This window comes from Tyto alba, unplaced genomic scaffold, assembly GCF_018691265.1.
Source record: "Tyto alba isolate M040663 unplaced genomic scaffold, T.alba_DEE_v4.0 Super-Scaffold_21, whole genome shotgun sequence".
NCBI classification, from domain to species: Eukaryota; Metazoa; Chordata; class Aves; order Strigiformes; family Tytonidae; genus Tyto; species Tyto alba.
The window spans coordinates 2,085,742-2,109,685 of record NW_024881295.1 but is presented as its reverse complement, the minus strand read 5'-3'; the positions used below and the strand labels follow the sequence as shown (position 1 = coordinate 2,109,685).

Here is a 23,944-nt window from a genome sequence, read left to right as displayed (position 1 = left end):
ATAGTAATAAGAATAAAAAAAAATAGTCACACTGAGAACTGAAAATAAATTGGTTTTTACGTGGCATCCAGGATCTCTGGTTTTCAAGTGCAGAATTTCAGCAATGCAGCCCTCAGACTCCAAGCCAGCTCTGCCAGGACCCCCGTGCTTCCTACGGAACAGGACCGTGGACTTGAGGAAGCCACCTCAGCGGCTCTGCTGCAAGCCCTTCTCTTCCAGCAGCCCCCAGAAGCGCAGCCTGAGACAGGACGTGCCCAGGGGCCAGGCCCTGTGCTGCAGGAGTGCCTCCAGCCGCCTGCCTCTGCAGCCCAGTTCAAAAAGCTTGCCTGGCCAAGATGGGGGAAAAAAGCAGTTCCCAATGTGGGGGCTTTTTTTAGTTAACGTACTTAAAGAGGAGGAAGAAATCATGAAAAATTCTCATTATTGCCACATGTATTCATTTTTTTTTTTTTTTTTTTAAAAAACAATTTAATGATTTACAAAATGCAGCCGGTTAAATGCTTGTTTCATGTCTTTCATTTTGTAACAGTAAAATGGGGCAGTTAACACATTTTATTTTGTGGTCACTGTGATGCTGGAAAGACAACCATGACAAATTACGTCAAAGTTACTCCAAGGAGACACCTGGCATTGCTCAAAATTTTTTAAGTGCCGCTGACCAAATTCAGAAAATGTTTTTAAAACTCAACCACCACCCAGAAGATCCTATTCCCACCATCAGCTCTTATTCCTACTACTTAAGTATGAGGATCACCTATATATTTCTGTAGATTACATACAATAAGTTATATTGAATGTCTCTCAGATAAAGCTGAGGAATTCAAAAATCAACTGCTAACACACAAGTACAGATAGCATTTATCTTTTATTACGATTACATGATTCTTGAAAGTGCAACAATTGCCACTTCAGGGTCATCATCCCTCAGAAGAGTGACATTACAGTCCCGGATCTCTGCAATCTCATCCTTTGTCAACAGGATACATTTTGCTGCCGCACAAAATTCAGTGCTTAGAGGTCAGAGTCAATGTAGAGGATACTCTGAAGATTTGGGGAAGCATATTACTCAGTTGGTAAAACATTTCCTCAGAAATTGTCTGGAAAAAAAGAACACAAAACCACCCCAAAAACACACCAGTAAATTTTGGCTTTTTGCTGTAGTTTGGAAGAAGTCTCTCTCAACTTTGTTTCTTGACATTTAAGAGAACTGCTGTTTTTCAGAAGACCACGAAGACAGTTTTCAAACTATGTGTTATAATTCTATTTAATTCAATCAGAAGGAAAAGATTGACCTAAAAATACTGTTTATGGGACATATGTGTTTCCAGGAGATTTCTTGTTCCAGTAATTGATTATTTCTGCCTAGCATAAGCAGGACAGTGCTGTTCGTTACCTACACGACTCCTGCTCTCTGAATTACAAGATTAGATTCAACTTCAGCACTTAGTTTATTCCTGGCTTCCTCCTTGCTCAGCAGTTTACTACTTTCTCAAGAAACACGTCACTTCTTTCCCAATATAACTACTGATTTTTATATCACTTCCAATACCACTTTTTAAAACAAATAAAACTTAGTGCTGTCCCCCCTTGGAAAACTAGATCACCTAGAACTCCAAATTAAATAATTTCAGAATCTTAATTACAATTAACTTCAAATACCTGGAGACATTAATGACTTTGTGGAACCATGACAGAAATCAGTGTATTGCAACTTTCCAAGTTGTTAGACAACATGATAAATAAACACCTAAACTTAAGTAACACAAGATTAGCCCCCCTCTTCAGAGTAAATAATAGCAAAAAAATATCTTTTTCAAAGATGAAGTATTCACCATTTGTAAAGGTGAACAACCCACTTTGAAATTTTAGCATCCCTAGAAGATACTACAGGATATCCAAAAATATAAACCTGTTATTTTTATTCCTGTTTTATAGGCAAGGAATAAAAACCACAGTAATTAATTCAAGCTCAAACAAAAAAGCGCAGGGCATAACAAAGAAATCAAAACTAGATCTGCTGACATTTAACTTGTTGTTCCAACTAGGTTGGATATGAACTTGCTTCAACCTACCTGTGGTACCAAGAACTGTACAGTCCGAGAAATTCCTCCATCCCACGAGGCCATTTCCATCATGAAACCTAAAAACAGCATTCATACTATATGCATTACCTATGCAGTCTTCCCCATCAATTACACCATTACCAAGCAGTGAGGGAGTTTTCACATACAATTAGGATTTTAACTGCCTTAACTAGAGATGTCATTAATTGCATTTAAATCAGACTTGGCCAATCTCCTGACTGAAATCTGCTTTAACTGGAAAATCCAATGAGGAGGTATAGAAAAAAAAAAAAATCAATATACCCCTGAAGAGCAGAGTAACCAGCCCTACTGTACAGCACAGTGCTAGCCAGCAGAAGCGAGAGGTTTCTCCAAATCTGTGTTATGAATTTTTTGAATGGCTTGCTTTCATTGAGAAATAGCGCTTTCCTTTAGCTCGGATGAAACCACAGCCACTTGAATGAGTACAATCCTGTTGCCAAAAGTACATGACAATCTGGCAGCTGCAGAAACTACCTGGACCTACTTATATGGAAAAAGCTCACCACTCATTCATTGCTCAAGATACAATATGGCATTTTGATTCTAGCTTTTCCTTACAAATGAACTCCAAGGTCCACAGGAACACACTTGTGGCAAATAAAGATACTCAGAAAAATACCTATTTGATGACAGCACTTACTTGGATGATATTCCATTGTGAATTACTAAAGGTCACAATAGCAAGAGGTTCCTCAAGTGGGTGGCAGAAAGAACATTAACACTACTAACATTTTAAATCCTCTGAATGACTGGTTCAAGTATTTAAGTGCAGCACACAAGAATGCAGTAAATAACACCACTTGGAAAGTTAGAAAACCAAGCTGAGTCATGAGAACTTTCCAGCAAAGAGATGAATTAGAGTATAAACTAGTCTTGGAAAAAAATGCAGAGTCCTCATTGTTTGAAGCAATCAAGATACAAAAGACACTGGAAATTATACAGTCATGAACCAGCAGCTCCTACCCTTCCTCAGAGACCGCTCAAAGCAGCGGTAGGGGCTTTTACTTCTAATGTCTATGCTTAAGTTGTAAAGATACTTTCAAAACACTTTTACTCTCTAGTCTAAGTGTCTGAGACTATTTCCTGGTATGACAGTTAATAATTTTAAAAAGAAAATATAAGTGTAAGATTTAACAAACAATAGATTATTGGAAAACACTTTTTTCTTAGAAAACATACAGCCTGAGCTAAGGCCGGATGTCATCACATGCAGCATGAAAAACCCCAGATGAAGTACTCACTAACGTACCTTTGACGCACTTGAACACAAGCTCTGCCCTCTTCAAGCACCATGGAATGGTCATCTCCTGAAAAATAATAAACCAAAAGCCTCAATGCCCGATGGATCTAACCAACAAGAGTAGCAGGGAAGTTATTTTTAGTAATAGGTTTTTGCCCTAGAACCCCATCTTCCCAGCAGGTGTTCAAGCAGCATTACAGGACATAAAGAGGGATTTTGTTTTCCACAGTATTCTAGGCAGGTGGTATACACCTTATAGGTGATCATAAAGTCACCGGCACCGCTTACTGGTAGGAGAGCCCAGTGCCAGAACAATCTATACATTTTTAAGCTGAGGTGTTGAATAGAAATACTGTTGACAATCCTATTAATGTCACTGGAAACTGGACTATTTAATTACCCCGTGGAGCTTCAGAAAAATGTATAATATCCAATGGATAACTGTCGGATTTGTGCTTCAGCTAGCCAGAGACAGGCTCCTGACCACATCTTAACAGCAGTAACTGGCGATTCCCAGCTATTCTTGATGATTCCAGTTAAGGTCTATTGGCATACCTGCCGTCTTCCGTAAAAACCTTCTCTCTAATACTGGAACTGGAAGAAGCCCTTCTTCCCTAAAGAGGCATTTATATTAAGAGTTAAGATAAACAAAATCCATCTTCATCTGATGGAGGAGTTTCAGATATAAACAGAGAGCAAATCCTTACCTAAAGTTAAATACCAAGATGGGATATGAAAACCACAGTGATTTAAGATATCTTAAGATATGCCTTATGAGCACTGGTCTAAAAAAAAAATTAAGTAACAGTTTAAATGCTTTAGTACACTGAACGTTCTTTGGCTATATGCTACAGAGTGAATTATATCAAGATGAATATTCTTAGTCAAACAGAAGGACTGGCGCTGTAAACACTTCTCAGAAATAAAATAGTACTTATTTGTTCTGATGTACTCTTCCACGTGAAAATGAGCACTTTCTAGTCTGAATACAGGAAGATAGATGTTGCAGCAAATTTATCATTCTATGTACCTTGTCACATTTAAGTTTTACATAATTTTCTATTCAGTAAAGCCAGACTTTATTTTGCAATGCCAAACACTGTGCAATCTGCCATTATCAAAGAGCTTAATTTCAGGATTAAAAGAAGGTATTTGAGATACAAGGTTATCTAAGAATGCCAACTGATAACACTGTAATAGTATACTGAATGTGGCTACATTAAACAACTATCGAAAGCCTAAGTCCCTACTTAGGTGGGGGTATCTCCTGCCATCCCCAAAATACATAATATGTTAATAACAGCATACGCTAGAAATATCTTTTCAGAAAACTTTCATTATGTGTATCACTGCACCAATAGATACTGCTTTCAGGGTAGACAACACATTAATCTGACAAAACAATGCTGGACAATTCTTTTTTTTTTTTTTTTTTTAAGTCTAAGCTATTTGGAAGAAACACTTGCTCTTTGTTATAATTTCTGTTATTACATAATTATGTTATGCTCATTTGTTAAAATGTGTGCTGTCACAAGTAATGTAGTAGTTTATTGTTAGTTTTGATCACTGTTGTCTACAAAGAAAGGCCCTGTTGCTCTAAAGGCAAGTCAGGAGTACCTTGTGTAATCAATAAAGGGAACTAAGTCTTAAAAAGACTGATCAAAACAGCAGGATATGACACTAGTCCTTGGACTATTTCAGAGGAACATAGATGTTAAATCTTGTGGGCACTCAGGGAAATAACAGGTTGAATCTAGAATGTTACTCCATGCAAACCACAAGAACTGAAAATGACACAGTAGTGATTCAATTCTAATCCATCTTTAAAAAAGTACATTCTCATGATTTTGCCATGTTATCAGGACTTTTCTCTACATGCAAACTAAGTAACATTTGTGGAGATGATGAAGGGTCAGTTAAGTACCTATTCAAAATACACTGCAGGGGACAGGGGAAAAAAGAAAGCAGACACCCCATCACCACAGTGAGTTTTGGTTAATAGCATTCAAGCAAGTAAAAAACTACCTGGGACTTTTGGATTTGTTCACTAGCAGAGACCATACCCCACTCCTTTTTTAGGATGCAATGATTTGTTCTCAAATTAAAATTTCTTCTGATTAAAAAAAAAAAAGAGGGGGGGTGTGGCAGCTTCACTGATTAAAAAGATATGCTGCAAACCTTGTTATTCAAAGAAATTTGTGACAGACTTGCTATACGGGGCTGCCACTTTTATAAAGCTAAGGGCTTATGCCGTTGCAGAACCATGTTGTAACCAGTTAATGAGAACACTGAAGTCTCTAAGTGTCTTGCAGGACAGGGAAACCAAAGCAAATTTCAGTGGCTAATTTTAGTAAGTTAAGAATTAGCAAGATGTTTACTCCAAGTATATCTACATAAATCCTAAACACTGTATGAGCTGCTATATATGTAAAGGCAGGAAATTCAGATGAAAAACATTTGAGGTTAACACACTTAATTTCTCTATATAAATAAATCATGTTCATAAATATTTGTTACAGAGCTTATACTCCCTTTATTTCTACTTTTCTCAAAAACATTTTTGTCTTAACTTATGGTAATAATAGAGACAGCTGCCTGAGGTCCCTAGAGCCACATTTTTCTCAGTGTTGCTGTGTGGACAGGAGCAATGGCTCCTATGATGAAACTAACAAGGAAGTGTGCCAGCTCTAGCAATTTTAGTGATGCCATGTTATTAGATCCATTTCACTTCCCAGTTTCTACTCAATCCAAAACAGAGGTCAGACAGTAATGCCTTAGTTGTCCTGAATTGAAACTTGTCTGCTTTTGGCTGTCTCAAGTATCAAACCTAGTTTTTTTCCTTTGTTTAATTTAATGATCAGAAGAGAGAAATGTTTTCGCTGTTCTTGTCGTAAGAAAAACTAAGGAAAACAGAATCCCTAATTTTTTTGCATAAATAATGAAATGTAATGGCTTCATTGAGATTGACAGACTCATTACTTCTGTAAGGTTATAAACACCATTCTTCCATCCACAAAAGAAAACAACCTTTGGGAAAAGCACAGAGAAAACTCATGATGAATGCCTGCCACAGTGAAGCATGCAAACATCTCTGCAGCTGTGCTCCTGGTTAACCACTTTACAAAAATGTTTTTACGTAGGTGGTAAATGCAGATTCAAAACTGGGGTTGCTGAAGGCACCAAGTTCAGGTTAACTTTCAGAAATCTGTTATTATTCACTTTTCCCTCAACAACAAGCTACATATTTCTGTGTTTCAAATTAGGTCAGCCAGCTGCAAAACACTGTAATAAGCAATGCTGCTAATGCAATTCACACAATGCAGTTTTGGCTAAACACACACTTATACAGGTCACCTTTCTGCTTACTCTGCAAAGACTTATATAAAAGGTAAGTTGCTTTACTAGGACCTTTTAAGAATCCAGAGCTAGACAAGAAGATAATTCTTCAGTTTCATACATCCAAGCAACAACACACTCTCAAAGCTCGTGGAACACTTGGTCTTGTGCTTTATTTGTATTTTAAAATACAGATATGCAAATGAAAGCTAAAGCTAACAAGGTTTAAAAGAAAAGAGAAAAAGAATACAATCAGATGGCAACATGATCAAGAAAAGAGATCAATAAATTTATGAAACACAGTAACTGGGTCCTATGAGTATCCCAGGCTGCTGTCCTGCAAGTTGATTACTTGAGTTTGTGCAGTAAGAGATGAAAAATTTCAGAAATAGTGTCACCTGTTCATAAAAGTCTACTTTTATGTATGGAAATATATCCGTTAGAAGCTATATTATTGGACATTTTTAACTTCTGCACTGCTTGCACTTTCACAATAATAGAACCTGATCTTACAAAATTGGGCCACTTCTACGCCATGTTCCAATGAAATTCTGTTATTAAAAAAGTCACTGTTAAAGGTAATCCACTGGTGAGCCTTTATTTTGTTATGAGTAAGGCACTTTTAAAGAAGGAAAGGCGGTACTGAAATTTAAAAATGAAAAATCAAAGGGTTGTTTACAAAAACCCCACAACAGACTAGAATTATCCATGCAAGGGTATCACTGATGGCAACACTATTTTATTCTTTTAATTTCTTTAAGTTTATAGACTTTTCACCTCCTAGGGAGGTGAAGCATATGACTAGACTGCCTGTCCACCACTATTCTCCCTGCTTCCCTATCTCTTTTCTTCTCTGCTAGTTTCCTTTGAGTTCAGATGTGACAGAGGAAGGAGGTTGTCAATGGTATTAAATTACTATGCACTGTGAAAAGTTACAACTGAGTAAGAGACAAGCTTTACATTCAGCATCCCACTGGAGAATACAAAAGCTCAGCACAGTAAGTAAGCACACTCGTATCTACAAGAAACCTCAGCTTCTTGTCCAGCTGATACCTGGGTGACTTAGAGTAAAAAGGGACAGAAATTGAGGATGCAAGTGACTAGGCAGTGAAGGAGGAGACAGTTCAGAGCAAAAGTGGAATTTGGTTGCTGCTGCGTAGGGCTGAGGTGATAGTGGTGTTTAGGGCTGCAGAACTCCAAGCCAAGCTTCACTAGTTCTGCTACTCATAAAACTTAGTTTTAAGGTTTTCTACCTAGCAACAATTAAAACTGGGGATCTGGTATCACTATCTCATCAGCAACTCTGAAGGTATAATTTCTAAGCAAGAGCTGCTGCCAGAAGACTTCCAGGCATGTAGCCCCATCTTTCACTAATACTTCTACAACTGCATGATGAGCTGAACCAAAGAAGTGAAGTGTCCCGAATGAGGGGTGGGAATAAATAAAAAAAAACAAACACAACACAAAAGTGATTCAGCTGGCTGAAATGTTTTTAACTGGTTCAGTTCCTTAATTTGGGTCACCATATAGATGGGTGCCAGCACAGTGATATGGCAGGAGCATGTGACTGGGATAAACTGTGCCATTTGGCTTAAACCAGCTTGAAACGCCCTTTGCAAAAGTCACTTTTGTTGCATCCTAGAAGATAAAACCAAACAAAATCTTTGTATTTACTTACTTCTGACATATCGTGCACCAACAGGAGAGGAATACTAATGGTAGTAATGTCGTGCGTGCAGCAAACTTTGAGAATGTTTCTGAGTCCCATGATAGCAGGATCCCGAGCAGTTACGTTACCAGATCTTACGTTATCATCCACACAGAGGTGAAAAGCAACATGAATTTCAGACAGATTTGAATGGCGCGTGATGTAGAATTCTCCTAGAGAATAATATAAACCAAGAATGCAAGATATCACGGTAGTGGTCTGTACTGAAATATAATTGTTAGGCAATGTAAGGACAGGGTCAGTAAAGACAAAAGGCAAATACAAATATACAAGAGAGATCAGAACATATACATAAGGAGAAAAAAAAAAAAGTTAAAAACCCACTGATCTAAAATCTCTTGGAATATCATTGTTTTACATTCATCCTACACTCACTTTCCTGCTTTGATGGGTTTCACTGGCATCAGGGACACCTGGTGTAATAAGACATAACAGTGCCAGTACAGGCGGATATGATCTATATATAGCATGAAACAGAAAAACAAACACAGAGGAGGTGTAATACTCCAAATGTATAATATAAGCACTGAATTGCAGACAGATGTGGGAGGCGGAAATACCAAAAATGGATGGGTTAAAATAAAGGATGCAAAAAGCCTGAGGAAAAAGATAGCGGGTTATGTAACAGCTGAGATATGTACTGGAATGCAAAGGTATTGATGATCGTTAGAATTTAAAGTAATTCATAGTAATGGGAAGAACAGTTACAGAGTTGTTTGCCAAAAGCTACCACGACATCTCGCTGAGGGGATTTTTAGACTTGGTATTCATTTAATCAAAGGTAGAACAAGAGTAAGGGCCAGTGAAATGCCAGTGTCTCCATCTCACCTTTCTGAGGGAGATCAAAAGTCTGTCCTAGAGTCAACTGAAAAGCAGATACGCAACATCCCTACTGTTTCAGTCAACAGATAAACACCTTTCTTCAGACCTATTCTCACTGGTCATTTAAGTGAAGACACTGCCTTTGTACTGGGACAGCTGAAGAATGGCTATGTACTCCTTTCTGATGACTGCTAAGGAGGTAGCAATCCCCAGCGATGATCATCTAAGAGCAGTAACACACCAGCCACTGCCACAAGATTCACCCAGATTTATCTGTTAAGGACCCAAACTGATTTATAATCCACTTATACTAACAAGATCTAAGACAATCATGAAAGCAATTTTAAGCCCTCTTATTCAACCATGGGTTGTATGGATTTAACTCCTCCCCCCTCCAACTGTGTATTCATCTTCAAATTCCACAGAAGCTTTCCTTATTAAAAATCACAAAATATATATAAGATACTTCCTCGAGAGGAATGGATTCGAACATTCTCAAAGTTAAAAAAATAATTCTAAAACCAGTGACAAACGTATAATTGTTTTCAAAAATAAAATTAGTTGCTAGTATTTAAGTTTCACCTTTTCCCAAGATGCTCAGAGATTTTTTTTCACCCCCAAATTCTGAAAAGAAATTTTAGGCATAAAGAAGTTAAGTGATTTGCCCCAAGTCACATGATGCAATGGCAAAGCTGGGAATAGAAACCAGATGTCCTGACACCCAGTTCTCTGCCTTAGCCACAAGAACATCCTTCTCCTCTGATTGAGGTCAACTCGGGTTTAGTTATAATTATAATTTATGTTCTGACTTTAGAGCTAAAAATGTGCATCTATAAAACACAATTTGCTTTAAGAAGAGGGGGGAAATGCAACAGAACTCACCCGGCAAAATATTTGACTGGTTTCGTTCAATATTCTTTAATTTATCTTCATTTCCACTACTCTTGTTTTCTGTATATAAATATGTAGCACAAATATTAAACATGTAGTCTACTAATTATGCTTTGGCATGAAAGCTTGAAGTACAGATGATAGCTGCCTTGAATTGTTACCATAAAGTCCCCCAAAAGCCAGGAGATGGACAGGAAGTGTTTCTGCTGTTTTCAGTAGACACTGAACTGAACCCCATCTCAAGTCATTAGGTTTCTTACTTAACCATCCGACAATACCTCTTCATTTTGACAAAACAGGATTCTCAGACATAAGACTACGCTTTCCAAATTGCCCCTACAACTACATAATACCTTGCTATTGTTTTTTAAATAATGTAACTACTTAAAAGAAATTTGTTTCTAGTATGACAAGAAAAATTTTAAAGAGATCTACATAAACCAGCAGTACAAAACCAGATTTCAGTATTTTCCTCAAGACTAGAGCAATATGCAGGTTCCTAAGAAAACTTGTTTCTCTATGTACTCTTACAAATCTATTCATGTTACTGACGTACTTAAATCACGTACGTAGTTCTCTGCAAGAAAAACAAAGTTTCATGATGTACAAGTACTGCCTTAACACCATGTGGTCAGATAATTTCACAGCCATTTTGTAAATATAACTGCAAAGTAAAACATTCACAAGGATTTGGTCAGCACTAAAAGGTATACAGATGTGCTCAGACTATGACAACAGATTTAGTCAATTTATTATTTGGTTTTTAGCATTCACTTTTAAGGAAGGGAAAAAGTCATAACCCCTCTTCTGCAATTTTTAAAGCTTTGTATTTAAATAGAAATAAAAACGTTAAGTCAGATGAAGTCTGTGGTGCTACGGGCAGTTTAAACTGCAGAGGAAAGCATGATGGCCCCATACACTTCCCAGGCTGTAAAGTCTGATCAGAACCTAAGGACTTCTAAATAATTTTTTTTTTTTTTTTTTTGGTAACGTTATGGCAACAAAGACATCATGTGAACTTGCTGTCTGTGAAGACAGAATTTAATGCAGACTTCTCAGAGTTTATTGATAAACTTGAACATTCCATTTTATAGATCAGGTAACTGAAGAAAAGTGAAATCAACTTGCCCGTAACCATAAACATTCAGCTGACCACTATTCTATTTCAAGGAAAGTAATTTTGGTTGTCACTGACCATGATGTCTTTTCGACTTACTGCTACGCTGTGCTCTGGCCTTAAGCACAACCTTCTGGACAATTTCAAGCTGTTCTTGAATTCCAGGAAAATGGAAATCTGTGCATTCTTGGCAAACAGTGGCAAAATCTAGGAAAAAAAAAAAAAGATTAAAATCCAGGTCATAAGGCTGTGCTTAGTAACATTACATAATTCTGCTCTACTGTTCAAGCAAGGCCAGTTACAAACGCAAACCCCCCAAAAACAGACAAACCCCTGCTGTACTCCTCTTTAAATTCTACAAAATTTACAGCAAAGAATTTCTTTCAAAAAATGTTTCACTTGGGGAAAAAAAAAAAAACCTTGAGTGTTGATGCTCTTTAAAGAAAACCACCCAGACCAAAAAAAACCCCAAAATAACAGCAATAAGATATGTGCATTAAATGTAACTGTGCTTTAAAAATGATGTCTTATTACTAACAGTCCGCGAACCCGTGATACTTTATTGAAACGTACATAATAGATAGTTCCAACAGCAACAACAGCATTCCAGTTTGCTTTGAAAAATGAGAGCTATTAATGAAATCTGTAAACAGCTTATCTGAAAAGCTGGAAGTACAGTTCTTTCCTTTTAGTTCGCAAAACACAGGTCTGAAAACGAAAGAAAAGCGTCATCAGCTGAAAAGAGCTGCAAGCTCCTTTTCCTGATAGGGAAGTGTTATGTCAGACTTGGAAATCTTATAATGATAATTAGGAACATAACATACTGCCTCTGTGACTGGTATTCTAAGCTCCTTATCCTCATGTCCAGCCTTCACTCCAAGAAAGTCACTGGGAACCAAAACAAGCCATTAGCAAGGAGCAAGACTACACTAACCAATTGCTGCTTACTTCCTGGTTTGAGGTACCTGCTCTAGTCCTCCTTAAAGTTCTTCATGTACTCTGATTGCCTATCTGGAGAGCACAGTGTACCCCTGGGAACAGGCTGCAAGAGGAACAGGCAGGGTAGAGACAAAAATCGTAATGTATTTTATCTTTTTAAGTGAAGTCTCCATCATAGTACCTATTTTCAAAAGGCTTTATTAAATTCTGGAGTCTAAAACCAAGGGAGGAATAAGCTCATGTTCAAAAAGATTGTGACCTCTGTGTGTATCGAGATAAAATAAGGTCACAAGACATTTCATTTTAAACAAATAATTTAAATACGAGAGATTTTTCAAAATTTAATTTTAGTTTGTCATTTATCTGAATGTGCTACACCTACTCAAAACCGAGTCGCAGTAGCTCTGCAAAGTCCTAATATAAGAGATTTGAGCCAGGCAACGCGTCAATATAATGTATACAAAGAAATTATTCATCTAGCTTAGAAAAAACAGTCTCAATGAAATTAGCATGTTGAAAGTTCACAAAAGTTCGACTTTCTGTTCATGGCTGCTCTCGACATATCCAAATCCAATTTCAAAGGTACATTTTACTAGTTGCCATTTACACATTGTAAGAAATACAGAAATCATTGCAGTAATGGTTTTCAGTCTTGCAAATATCTCACATACATCCTGAATTTTGCGACAAATGGAACCATCTTTGAATAACAGATTTACCAAAGATGCAACATCAAAATATTTGCCGGACACAACAGAAGGAACAAAATATGCAACATGAAGCACACTAGCTCTATCCCAAGGAAGCTTACAAAACAAACAAGGTCAACCAAGTAAGTTGCAGGACTTCATATCTCTGCTTAGTGCTTGCCAAGTGACTGGTGTTGCTTAAAACAGCGTAAAATGTTTAGATAAATCATGTGCTCACATGAAGCTCATTTAATCCAACTACCTCGGAAAATTTCAGAGATTTGAGGGAGCTTCCAGACCATCACAAGGTTTATATTTTTCATGAGCTTTAAAATGGAAACAGAAGATTGTTTCTGCACTTTCGTAACCCAGAAATTCAGACTGTACAAGCCACAACCTCTCTATTTAAACAATAGCATCAACATATTATTTAAAGGTCTTCTATATAGCAATTTTATGAACCTTTGAACCCCCTGATGTGTTTATTTCTTAAAGAGCCTTTTAGGAAGGAGAATTGGTTCTGGCTAGTGGTCTTGCAACAAACAGCTCTGTCAGTTTAATAGCAAAGTCTCCTTTCAAAGGTGTTTATTACTGCTCTTCCGCCAGAAGCTACCACTGTCACCACAGAGTAGATTTAAAAAAATGTGCCCAAACCTCAGTTGCCACCCACAGTGGTCTGGGGTCTCAGTACAACCAGACATTTGCTAATGTAATATATCTGACTAGGTCAGAGAAGCTGAGACATGACACACACTAATTTCTGCAACATTTTAAAAAAGAGCGGCGGTGCAGACAGCTGTGGAAATTCCCAGAGTTAAGTTTGCCAAAGTCCCATCAGAACTCAAAGAAATCAAAATTTATTGAGGATTGTATATTACATATTGTGATACAGACCCTTATTTTCACCTCTACTGTGGCTGCAAGACCTAATTGGTGACTAGAAGATGCAATTTTGTGTTTAACGGTATTACTTAAATGTCCATCTTCTCTTATCACTTAAGATTTAGCATAAAACCAAATCTTCTCTATTTGTTATTAATTTAATATTTAAGCAGTAAAAAAAAAAAGAGTAACTGAAAGAGTACAGGTATGAAATAATACTGTCAGAATTAAGCAACTTGGAAACCATAAGCAGCACAAATTCAACTGCAATTTTTACTGGTACATTTCCCTTTCCTTCTTGCTACAAGCCTGATTCCACACTGTTTTCAGAAAATATCAACCATCAAAGTCCATTTTTTTTATGGCATGCTAGAATAATGGCAAGGAACAGTGCCTCCAGTCAAAAATATACTTCAAATATAAATATTTTGGTATTAAGCTTCAAGAAGAAGGTGGGAAATCCACTAATGTGGTTCAGAGAAAGCCTCAGTGACTGGAATTGGAACAGGAATGAACACGTTTCATTGATTAACCCCGATACAGAACACCATCATAGTATCCAGTTACTCAAAAGGCATGCACTTAAAATGCCTACTAGTCAAGCTTTGCAGGAGTAGGAAAGTAATACTCCTATTGTTCATTTTTAATGGAATTAATAGTGCTGCAGATATCTAAAGCACATGGTATTTTTATACATTTAACTATAAATTTAAAATCTTATATTTAATTTTCATCTTTCCACATAGATTTCAGGATGCTAATCTGACATTACAGAGTTAGAAGCCCCTACACCAAGTCAGCCTAAGGGAGGGAAATCAACACTTAAGTGTTCACTCTAACATGTTCTTTACTCAAACACAAAACCTAGGAAAGAGATGAGAGGTAACAGCATATCAGAGCACAACTGTCCCCCATCGTTATCTATAACTCTCTTTGCATTTGTTATCCTCTTGCAATACCATGTCCAAAACGTTTGGGTCTCCAGTAAATTTAAATTTTACGTGGAATATTTTTTTGTGAGAGAAGATATCAAGTTTTTAGGTGACATTTGTTTTCACTGACATGATATACCTCATTAGAGTACTCACCTCTTTTGATGCCACTATATGAACTGATACGATTATCTACTAATAAAACCAGGCCACAGAGAGAAGTTGAATAGAGAGACATTGCAGTTTGAAGCCTGTGAAGTTTTACTCCACTTCGATGACTGCGCTTGTATTTACAGAAATCCAGCATATCAGCTCTCAGTAATCTCAAATTATGCATGGTCTTCAACTGAGCTCCTGTATAGAATATAAATGATTTTAATACATATAGTAAAAGAGGAAACTCAGGACTGTTACTAAAATGCAAGGTAACAAAGTGCTGCTCTAAGTTTTGTGAAAAAGATCTATAAAGGGAAATACAGTCAAAACCACTCAAAAAGTTCTTAACCATACATACAGTTTTACATACATATCAGCAATTTACAAAGAGTAAAAATGCACTATTTTCATATACTGTCACAAAGCAAGGCTTACCTATACCAGAAATGAGCCTTGTTCCCTATTATAAGGCTGTGGCTGAAACACTAATGCAGTCAAAACAGAGAACATAAAAAGTCTCTAGTGCATAAACAAAAAATAAAAATTTTAAGTATCTATTTTGCTGTTAATTGATCACGGGAACTGGATTTAGTTCCTACATTTTCTTACCAAACATAAGAAAAGTTATATTTTAACTTTTAACTGCAATGTGTTTTGATGTTAGTGTGCTTTTCCACATTAGTCACCTTGCTAGAGGTGATAAAAAGTTGCTTCTCGAATGTTTTCCATTAAGTATATTTCAGGTAGCTAGATACTCTTTGATATAGTTTAGACTGTACTGTACTTCTCTTATATATGTAAAGAACAAATACAAAACAATTACCAACTGTATATATTATATACACTGACATAACACATGGCTTAGATACATTATTTATTAGCATCTGTCACTATTTTTGGTTTTGGTGTCAGTTTACTTACCCAAGTGAATAGTAAAACTTTCTTCTAACAGTCTTTGCTCTTCATAAATTCTTCCATTTCCTTCTACAGATTCTCTCAGCTGGCTGGGCTGAACCTTAATTTCATCACTAAAAGAATGAGAAACTTATTGAAAAGATTATCGTAATTTCTGTTCAAGACCAATAATATTTTGTGAAAGCTAACCAAAGTTTTCTCAGCAAGTCTCAGAAATCAAGAGAAAAAACCTATAGGAATGAACTCCACTCAGCTGAAGTTTTACCTTTCTGGCATGCAATACTCTTGAAGCATACCAGCAGAAAGAGTAGACTCAACTGTCAGATTTATCATCTAGCTTATTTGTAAAGCATTTTGAGATTGAGAAATAAAAATCACAATACCAAGTTATAACAAGAACGTAGGAATAAAAGGGAAAAAAATAATTCTTCACAGCATACTTCTAATAACTAAAGCCTTATTTATGAAGTTACTAGATAAAACATTTCTTTTGTCCTCACACAAAATGAGAGGTTAAAAAAAGCCAAATCAAATGCTCCGCAGTGTTCAAACTAGAAGGAAATATTTCATATAACAGTTTTAATTTTTTTCCTAGACTCAACTATCTGGTAAAAAGGAATATAAGTACTGTTTCTGCTACATGAAAGAACATGAACATCTCTCCAATTTGTTTCTGCATTAATGAAAAGTTTCTCTTTGTTTTCCAAGTGCCTAATCTTCAAAGGTGTTTTATAAACCTGCAAGCAATTCCATTAATTGCAGAGGCTTAACAGTGAGGTAGAACTGAGATATACCATTGATATATACATACACACATATAAGCAACTAGGTGCATAAAAATGTGTGTACATATATATATCTCATATGTATATATATCTGTGTAACACACACGCACGCGTTTTATCTTTCTCTCTCTAAGCTTCTAGCTGCCCTAGGACAGACTTCCTGTGCATGATTTTCAAATGCTTTAGGGACCTGTAGTTTTCAGGACTCAACACAGAGAGATCACAGTTTCCACTACTGCATATGAGTGTAATGATTAAAATACTATCACTTCACGTATGTTATAAGCATCCAAGATTATGAAGCCGAAACATCCTTCCTCCCTCCCAGAGGTCCTTGTCCCTGGACCTCTAGCAGTATATTTTTTCTAGTTTTCAGCTCTAAGCAACTTCACCTTGGTCTTATTTTACAGTAGTAAAGGCCAGAACATGGTAAGAGGTTGACAGTCATAAGTATGAATAGCCTTTGTAATTTCACTATCTTTAAAGCCTCATGGCTTAAAATCAACAATGCTATCGTGAAAATTTTGTGGAAAAATATTTTAGGACAGGGCTTAGAGATTCAGCAGGCTGTCACTACTGCAGTGATGCTTTACCTGGTCACTAGGTTAGAAAGAGGCCAGCTTGCTTGTGAGCTATGCAGTCCTAAGACATTTTAGGACTAATCTGAGAACTGCAAAAGACTTCCAAAACATAAATTCACAGACAACAAAATCCTGAGAAAAGTAGTGAGAAATCTTAACATACAGCATCACCTTCTAATGCATTTCCCCTCCTCTCTCTCTTCCCTCATGTTCCATACACTCAGCTTCCTTATCCCAAAAGAAAACACTCAAGAGAAAGTGATGAACTATTTCACATATTATGATCCATGCCTGTCTTCTCTTATCACTGGCATCTACTTTGTTCAAAGGTGCTGTGTTTCCCATACATTCCTTACTGCATCCACCTCAATCTACTCAGACAGGCTCTTCTACTAACCTGAGGCATGAGAAAGCATCAGGTTTTACTTCTATTTTCCTATCAGCAGCAAAGCTGATGGTTACTAATTATAAAGAATAAGGATCTCCAAGTTACAAATTCTGATTTCCCTGCTATTTCCTCAATCAGAAAGCTTTTCATTCAACTCTCACAAGCGTTCACACTAAAAAATTCTATTTTTTTAGCTGTCCAGTGATATATACGTAAAACAAAACAAGAAAGAGGGACTCTTATTAATTCAAAACATGTTACACTGTTATCATTTGTTGAGCTACAATTATTCTGCAGAACATCCTTAAGTGGTAACACCATTTCACAAGGCTTTCTGTTAAAGACAGATACTGTAAATAAAGGCAAAATAGGAGAAAAGTCCATTCAGCTCAAGTTGTAGTTTAATGCATTACAACACTTTCTGGTACAGGAAAGTTTTAACATTACACAATGAAGAAACTCCTAATATAAGTATTTACTTATGATGGTTTCTTTGCCTTTGATTTGCTTTGATTATCCTATTTAAATGGCTAATCTGAAATGAAGATTATATAAAGCAATTACTTTGAACTATTACAGATGAAAGTAAGTATCACAGAGGAATTAAATACCTGACTGAGCTGTTGCTGGGATTCTTTAGGTCCTGATGAAGCTTTATCACCCATTCCTGATATTCCTGTTTCTGGATAGCAGTAGACTGTTTTAATTCATTCATCCATTTGTTCTCCAAATCCTAACAATATAGTGATAATTTGAGTGTTTGGGGTTTTCTTTGTAAAACAATTAGTTGCATGACATATTCTAGTTCGCTGAACTTAGTTTACCTGCTGAGATTCAAAGTGCTGAGCTGCTAACGAATTTACATCTTGGTCTGTTAGTGATTTCCCTAGCTCCTGCATCACCTTATCCATTTCAGCTCCTTGTCTAAAAGAGAAGGAAATGTAGATTTATAACAAGCAACATTTTCAAAAAACCGGCAGAAGAACACCCATTGTTGTCAATGCAGTTACTGATACAATCATCAGTTGTATCAGTCAGCTGGTCAATGCTCATCACGAGCAGAGGTACAGCTGAACACAAAGCTGAAAGATATGTCATGCAGTACTTTGTCCATCTGCTCATTTTGGAATTGGAATTCGTACGTTTAAAGTCTGCCCTCACAGATATTCAAAAGAAAGTACAACAGTATCTCCAGCTACCCTAATCTAGTGCTTCACTATCCTTACCATCAGAAGAGTTTTTGAAATGGACCTATTCAGTCCCTTGCTTTTGTCATGCTGCAACCACAGTTGATGCACCAAGTAAACACCAAGGAACAGGCTAAACACACCTGTTTTTAACAGATGAGTTTCCAGCTCAATCTACATTCAACAAGGGGACTGAGAGTTAAAGCGTTGCCCTGCTATCATCAGTTCATCCAACACCTCATCCCTCCTTAGCCTTCTTAACCCTTGGCTTCATTTAGTCTTTCACATTCAGCCCTTTCTCCAGCAAAAAATCAATTTACCCTAGCACAGCTTTAGCAATGAATATCCACAAAACAAATCTGAGTTGAGGGTCAGGGATTCCAAGTCAGCTCCTGTGTAAACAGAACACTGCCTGTGTTCATCTGGGACAGTCTCAGCTGCCACCAACATAGGGAGTTTCTTGATTATGACAAATAGATATGATGAATTGCACAGCTATATCACACACCAGAGCTCCACAACATTAAGGCTTTTAGGATTAGGTGCTCTTTCTTCTATATGCATACCTGAGAAGAGTCAATAAGCAGCAAAAATGTTTGCTAACACCTTACTGGCAACATTTATTCCCAAATTAGAAATACGTAAGATTCAGTCTAGAAGAAATTATATAAACAGATACACATTGTATAATGTGAGCTTAAACACACACAATTCAAGAGGATTCTTCCATCACTTTGCTGAATCAGATCTACTTAGAATATTCTGACACCTCATAAGTACCTATAGTATTTCATATCTATGTTATATCTATATTTGTGTTCATTAATTTTCCTTAACTTAGTCATGCTCAAAAAAAAGATAAAGAGAAAAAAAGAAAAAAAAAAAAAAAAAAAAAAGAGGAAAGCAAAATCCACATTGTATGTGTTCCCTCTTGTGGACAAAGCAGCCACCTGCAGCTATTCAACCTTATTCAGAAACCTCAGGATCTCGCATAAACCTTCCTAGATTTCAAACTCAACAGTTTCTGATTTAAAGTTGGTTCAAGTCTTTTGCTCCTCTTTTCAACCAACGGAACTTCCAGTTTTTCATTTAAATTACATCATAACAAAGGCAAAACATGGTATCTACATATACTTCATCTTCTAGGTAGCCTAAGCAATTTACACTGCTATACCACTTACAATGTGGATAGAACAACGGAAATCAAACCTTGTATTACTTTGATGGCCTTAGATTTTATTATTTTTAGTGACTGAGAAGAATATAAGATAGCTGACCCAAACAATATAGGCTAAGTATTACATGACTTTAAAGAGGGAAACATAAAACTAAAATAGGACTTACATAGATAAAATACAAGCTGACACGTGTTGTCCTATGAGTATACACCCAGTGGCATGCACCCCTATTTAATAAGATAGGAGGAAAAAAAAAAAAAAAAAAGAATACCTTTCCCGTAGTTTTTTCAGTTCCACATCTCTTTCACTTATTAATTCAGAGATACTAACAAAATAATTGTGTTCCAGGTTTAACAGCATTTCAGAAGCTGGAGAATGTATCAGATCATGATAAACATCTGCAAAATCTTCATCCCAGCTGGTTTCTTCAGGTTTTGCATATTCTAAAGTGGTCTAAAAATTATAAGAGATTTTAAAGCATTTAAAATGTACCTTTTAGGACATGTAAGGATCCGTCATAATGGCAGGGCACATCCATCAGTGCACACACAGCTGCACAACCCTCAACATGCATGAACTATCTTTCCTAATCTGAGCTTTCTGTATTCTGGTTTATCTTTATTTTTTTTCTCCCTTCCCATATTCTTTCTCTTTCAAAGCAACTAACAGCAGAAACACTGACATTTTGACTACAGTGAGGAACTACCTATTTTCATCCATCACCAACTTGGAAAGAACAGTAATACCTACAACGTTTGCAATTGATGAACTTTAGATAGGGCTCAAACAACCAGCGGTGCAAACAAAAATGTTTTGCTAGAAAAGATGACTAGCCTCTGATGTCACTAGAATTTGATGAGCAACAGTGATTTAAGAAAAGCCATTTTTATTGAACAAGGAAGGGGCCAAAGATGACAGTTTTGCAAGCCCCTTTGTACTGAAACACTCCTTACATTTGCAATCATTTCCATCATATTCTACAGACAAATTGAGATGGTATCATTGAAGTATTGGTTAGAAATGTCAAGACATAATCTAATCCTAACCCTTGCACTCAGGCTAATATTTTCATAGAAACCACTAGCATGGAAGACTGTAAACTCTTTTAATGTTTTATCACATTCCCATGCTCACCCAATAGAGATTTTTTTCCTTCTTAAAGGTTAAGTGGAATTAAGTTTGTTGACATTCATTAAGGCAGATGATTTGTCTCCAATTCTCTTTTATAATCTCTTTTATAACAGACATACGTTCCAGAACTTTTCACAACATTCTTTTATGTTAAGCAAATTCAATTCCTATAAACTTTTCCCCAAATGCTGCAGTTTCTGTCATTCTTTTTTCCCCTTTGCTAGGATTCCTCCAGTTCTTTTGTATTCCTCTATTTTGAAGATCCCATGCAAAACTGGATGCATTACTCCAGCTAATAAACGCTATCCAGCTAATCAACCAGCTCGTCAACGCTAAGTATTGTAAAATAGTCACATGAACTCAGAAAATGCGCTCAAAAGTCTCTCCCAAGTGTACATTTTCTCTTTGGAGTCTTCATTACTATTACTGAGATTTAGGATAGGAGTACCATTTCACTATCTCTTCCTTTGATTCTACTGCACTACAACCCTCATGTCTATTTTTGTCTGAGTATCACTAGCTATTTACCTCTCAATTTTGTAACTTTTGACTCTACTAAATTCAGGAAAAAACTGAACCTGACTGAGAACTTATAGGATGAAGACTTACAGATCACTTTTAGATAAAAAGAAAAAAAATGTAAGAATTGATCAGTAAAAGTGAGTTTCAGTGTAATTCTGCATCTTTGCAGACATGATCCTGTCTGTACATGCACACACACTCTCACAAAGCAAGTCCTGAATATTAACATTTCAGCCTTAATCTTACCTCTTTATAAGCTTTAGCCCAAGCATCTGCCAGCTGGTTTAAGTCTACTTTTCCTGATTTCACTGCTTCCAGAGCTATTTCAGCTTCTCTATCATAATCTTTTATAGTTTCCTCTTCTATGAACTTATTAAGAGATTGCTTCAGGTCTATTACAAGAAGAAGATAATGGTCCATCAACAAAATATGTCAGTGAAGGTATCAGTAATCATCTAGGAAACACAAATAAAGTCTTTCTGAAAACCTTTCACTTGGGCACCTTACTTGCCAGTACTGACAATAATTTTCTTTAATGTTTTGCTGTTTAAAAAACAAATTTTTAAAGGCTGTTCTAGAAAATACTCTTCTTTTGATTTCTTAAAGCAGGTTGTAAGACACTCGTGGACATCAATATATGACACTAATTTAAGAAATCAATTCTTACCATTTTCTATAAAGCATGGCAGATTGTGCAGAAGCATTAGACGTCCATGCAAATGAGTAATATTCTCTTGTACAGGGAATTTGAGAGGCACGGTAAGCATTAAATGTTGATTTCCAGCACTGAATTTGTACACATAGTCTCTCTCCCTAGTGCAGGTCTTTCCTTTATTAGGCTTCATCTTCTTGAGTTCATTTCCTGCATTAGAAATTGAAATAACGAGTTACATTCTTATAAAATCATAAGTAAAAATGCTAACTAAGCCTTGTAGGCTTTGGTAACAATTAACAGCTTCTGTCAAGAGAACTTAAACTCCCAAATTGTTCACAGATACTCATCTGAATTTTGACTTCCAAATACACAGGTTGAAACTGAAGCATAAATACTGGTTTCCAAAACACTGAATGCTTCTAAACTATAATTGAGTGTATCAATATAGGGCTTTATAAGTAATTAGTTTTACAAATTACAGTATAAGCTTTCTGACTTAAAGACAGAACCAGAACAAAAGGAATCCTCATAAATAGCAAACTTTAAATGAGACATCCCAGCTGCTGCCATGCTTGTCTTAAAACCTGAAATCCTTCACAGTGCATTAGGATTTTATTTCCTTGTTTCTTCAGGTGGTAGACTTGGGAGGGTAATGAAAGTTTACAATTATTTTTTAAAAAACCTTATTTTGTCATTTTGTAACCTGCTTTAGGACAGATTATCGTTATTTTTTAAATAACACCATTAAAAATGAGCCAAAAGAAAAGCAAGAGAACTGTCTACAGGATGAGAGCACATATCTGTGTGAGTAATTCTTCCTTTTGTGAGGGCTCCTCCGCTTCCATTTCTCTTTTTTTTGGAACACTACCTGCAAAGCTGGACACATTACTCCATCTGAAATCTCCCCAGTGCTAAAAACCACAGTCTAAGGAGAAGAAAGGCAGAAAATGAAAGAAACAAAAGTATGTTCTCCATTGCAAAATTCATGGGACCCTTTTTTTTTTTTTTTTTTTTTGGGAGAACAAACCTACACTTTGGAAACAGATTTAAACAAATCGGTTACAAATCCCTTTATGATAACAACAAAAATATCAGGGCAACCAAAGCTAAACCGAAGAGCTCTGCTGGCCCATCACAGAGATAGATTTAAAGGGCACCACTTAGAAATACAGATCTGATGAACGTCTTTCTGCTACTCCCTCACAAAACGAGATTTAGTGGGGAGGGAAACCCGAGACGAGGCGATGGCCGCTGCCCCTGGCCCCAGCGCCGCCGAGCAGCCGGTGTGTCCCGGCAGGAAGGGCCGAACCGGCGTTCGCCCTCGCAGCTCCCCCACAGGCTCAGCGGTGCCAGGCGGCGGCCCGCGGCGAGACGGGCAACGGTGGCTCCCGTCACAGAAAAACCGGGAGGGGGAAGCCTGCAGGATCCCACCCCCACAGGGAGGCTACGAAACCCCAGGGGTAAACAGAGCCCCTCAGCTCGGATGAGGCGGCGCCCGCAGGGACTAAAGCCCCTTCCCCCGCCACGAAACGCGGGGATGGCGCCCTCTTCGCTCACCTGGGGCCCGGGCGGGCAGGCGCGGCGGGCGGCAGGGCCGCGGGCACCGCCGGCACCGCCGCCGCTGCAGGAAGGGGGCGACGCCGGGCGGCTCCCGCCTCCCCGTTAGCGCCTCCGCGCCCACAGCCGCAGATTCGACACCCGCCCGCACGTGGCGAATGTGCCAAGCAGGCGCCCACAGAAGGCGGGGCGGGGCGGGGCGGGGCG

The 23,944-nt window shown here is 37.3% G+C and overlaps 1 protein-coding gene across 3 annotated transcripts; it reads right to left on the bottom strand.

The window, feature by feature from the left end:
- Positions 1 to 846: 846 nt before the first annotated feature.
- CUNH12orf4 (chromosome unknown C12orf4 homolog) lies at positions 847 to 23,905 on the bottom strand. 3 transcript variants are annotated; one of them, XM_032995058.2, is made up of 14 exons: positions 23,738 to 23,905; positions 22,193 to 22,387; positions 21,772 to 21,917; positions 20,144 to 20,325; positions 18,332 to 18,431; positions 18,119 to 18,240; positions 15,760 to 15,866; positions 14,839 to 15,036; positions 11,319 to 11,447; positions 10,115 to 10,183; positions 8,360 to 8,562; positions 3,355 to 3,412; positions 2,073 to 2,140; positions 847 to 1,097 (listed from the first exon to the last, which is right to left on the bottom strand). In XM_032995058.2, the coding sequence occupies exons 2-14, from the start codon at positions 22,368 to 22,370 to the stop codon at positions 1,005 to 1,007; spliced, it is 1,653 nt and encodes a 550-aa protein (XP_032850949.2). In that variant the 5' UTR covers positions 22,371 to 22,387; positions 23,738 to 23,905; the 3' UTR covers positions 847 to 1,004. The 3 variants fall into 3 exon arrangements, with proteins under 3 accessions (XP_032850949.2, XP_032850950.2, XP_032850951.2); XM_032995059.2 differs by having other exon boundaries at positions 11,340 to 11,447; positions 23,738 to 23,843; XM_032995060.2 differs by lacking the exon at positions 23,738 to 23,905 and having other exon boundaries at positions 21,772 to 21,980; positions 22,193 to 22,307.
- Between the last annotated feature and the right edge of the window lie 39 nt (positions 23,906 to 23,944).

What these genes read in the sequence shown, in the direction of transcription:
- CUNH12orf4 (XM_032995058.2), bottom strand. Translation starts at nt 22,370, where the DNA reads ATGAAGCCTAATAAAGGAAAGACCTGCACTAGGGAGAGAGACTATGTG. An exon ending in GGGCTAAAGCTTATAAAGAG is followed by an intron (nt 20,326 to 21,771) that starts GTAAGATTAAGG and finishes TATAATTTTTAG; the next exon opens with ACCACTTTAGAATATGCAAA. An exon ending in TACAGTTCTTGGTACCACAG is followed by an intron (nt 1,098 to 2,072) that starts GTAGGTTGAAGC and finishes CTTTTTTTCCAG; the next exon opens with ACAATTTCTGAGGAAATGTT.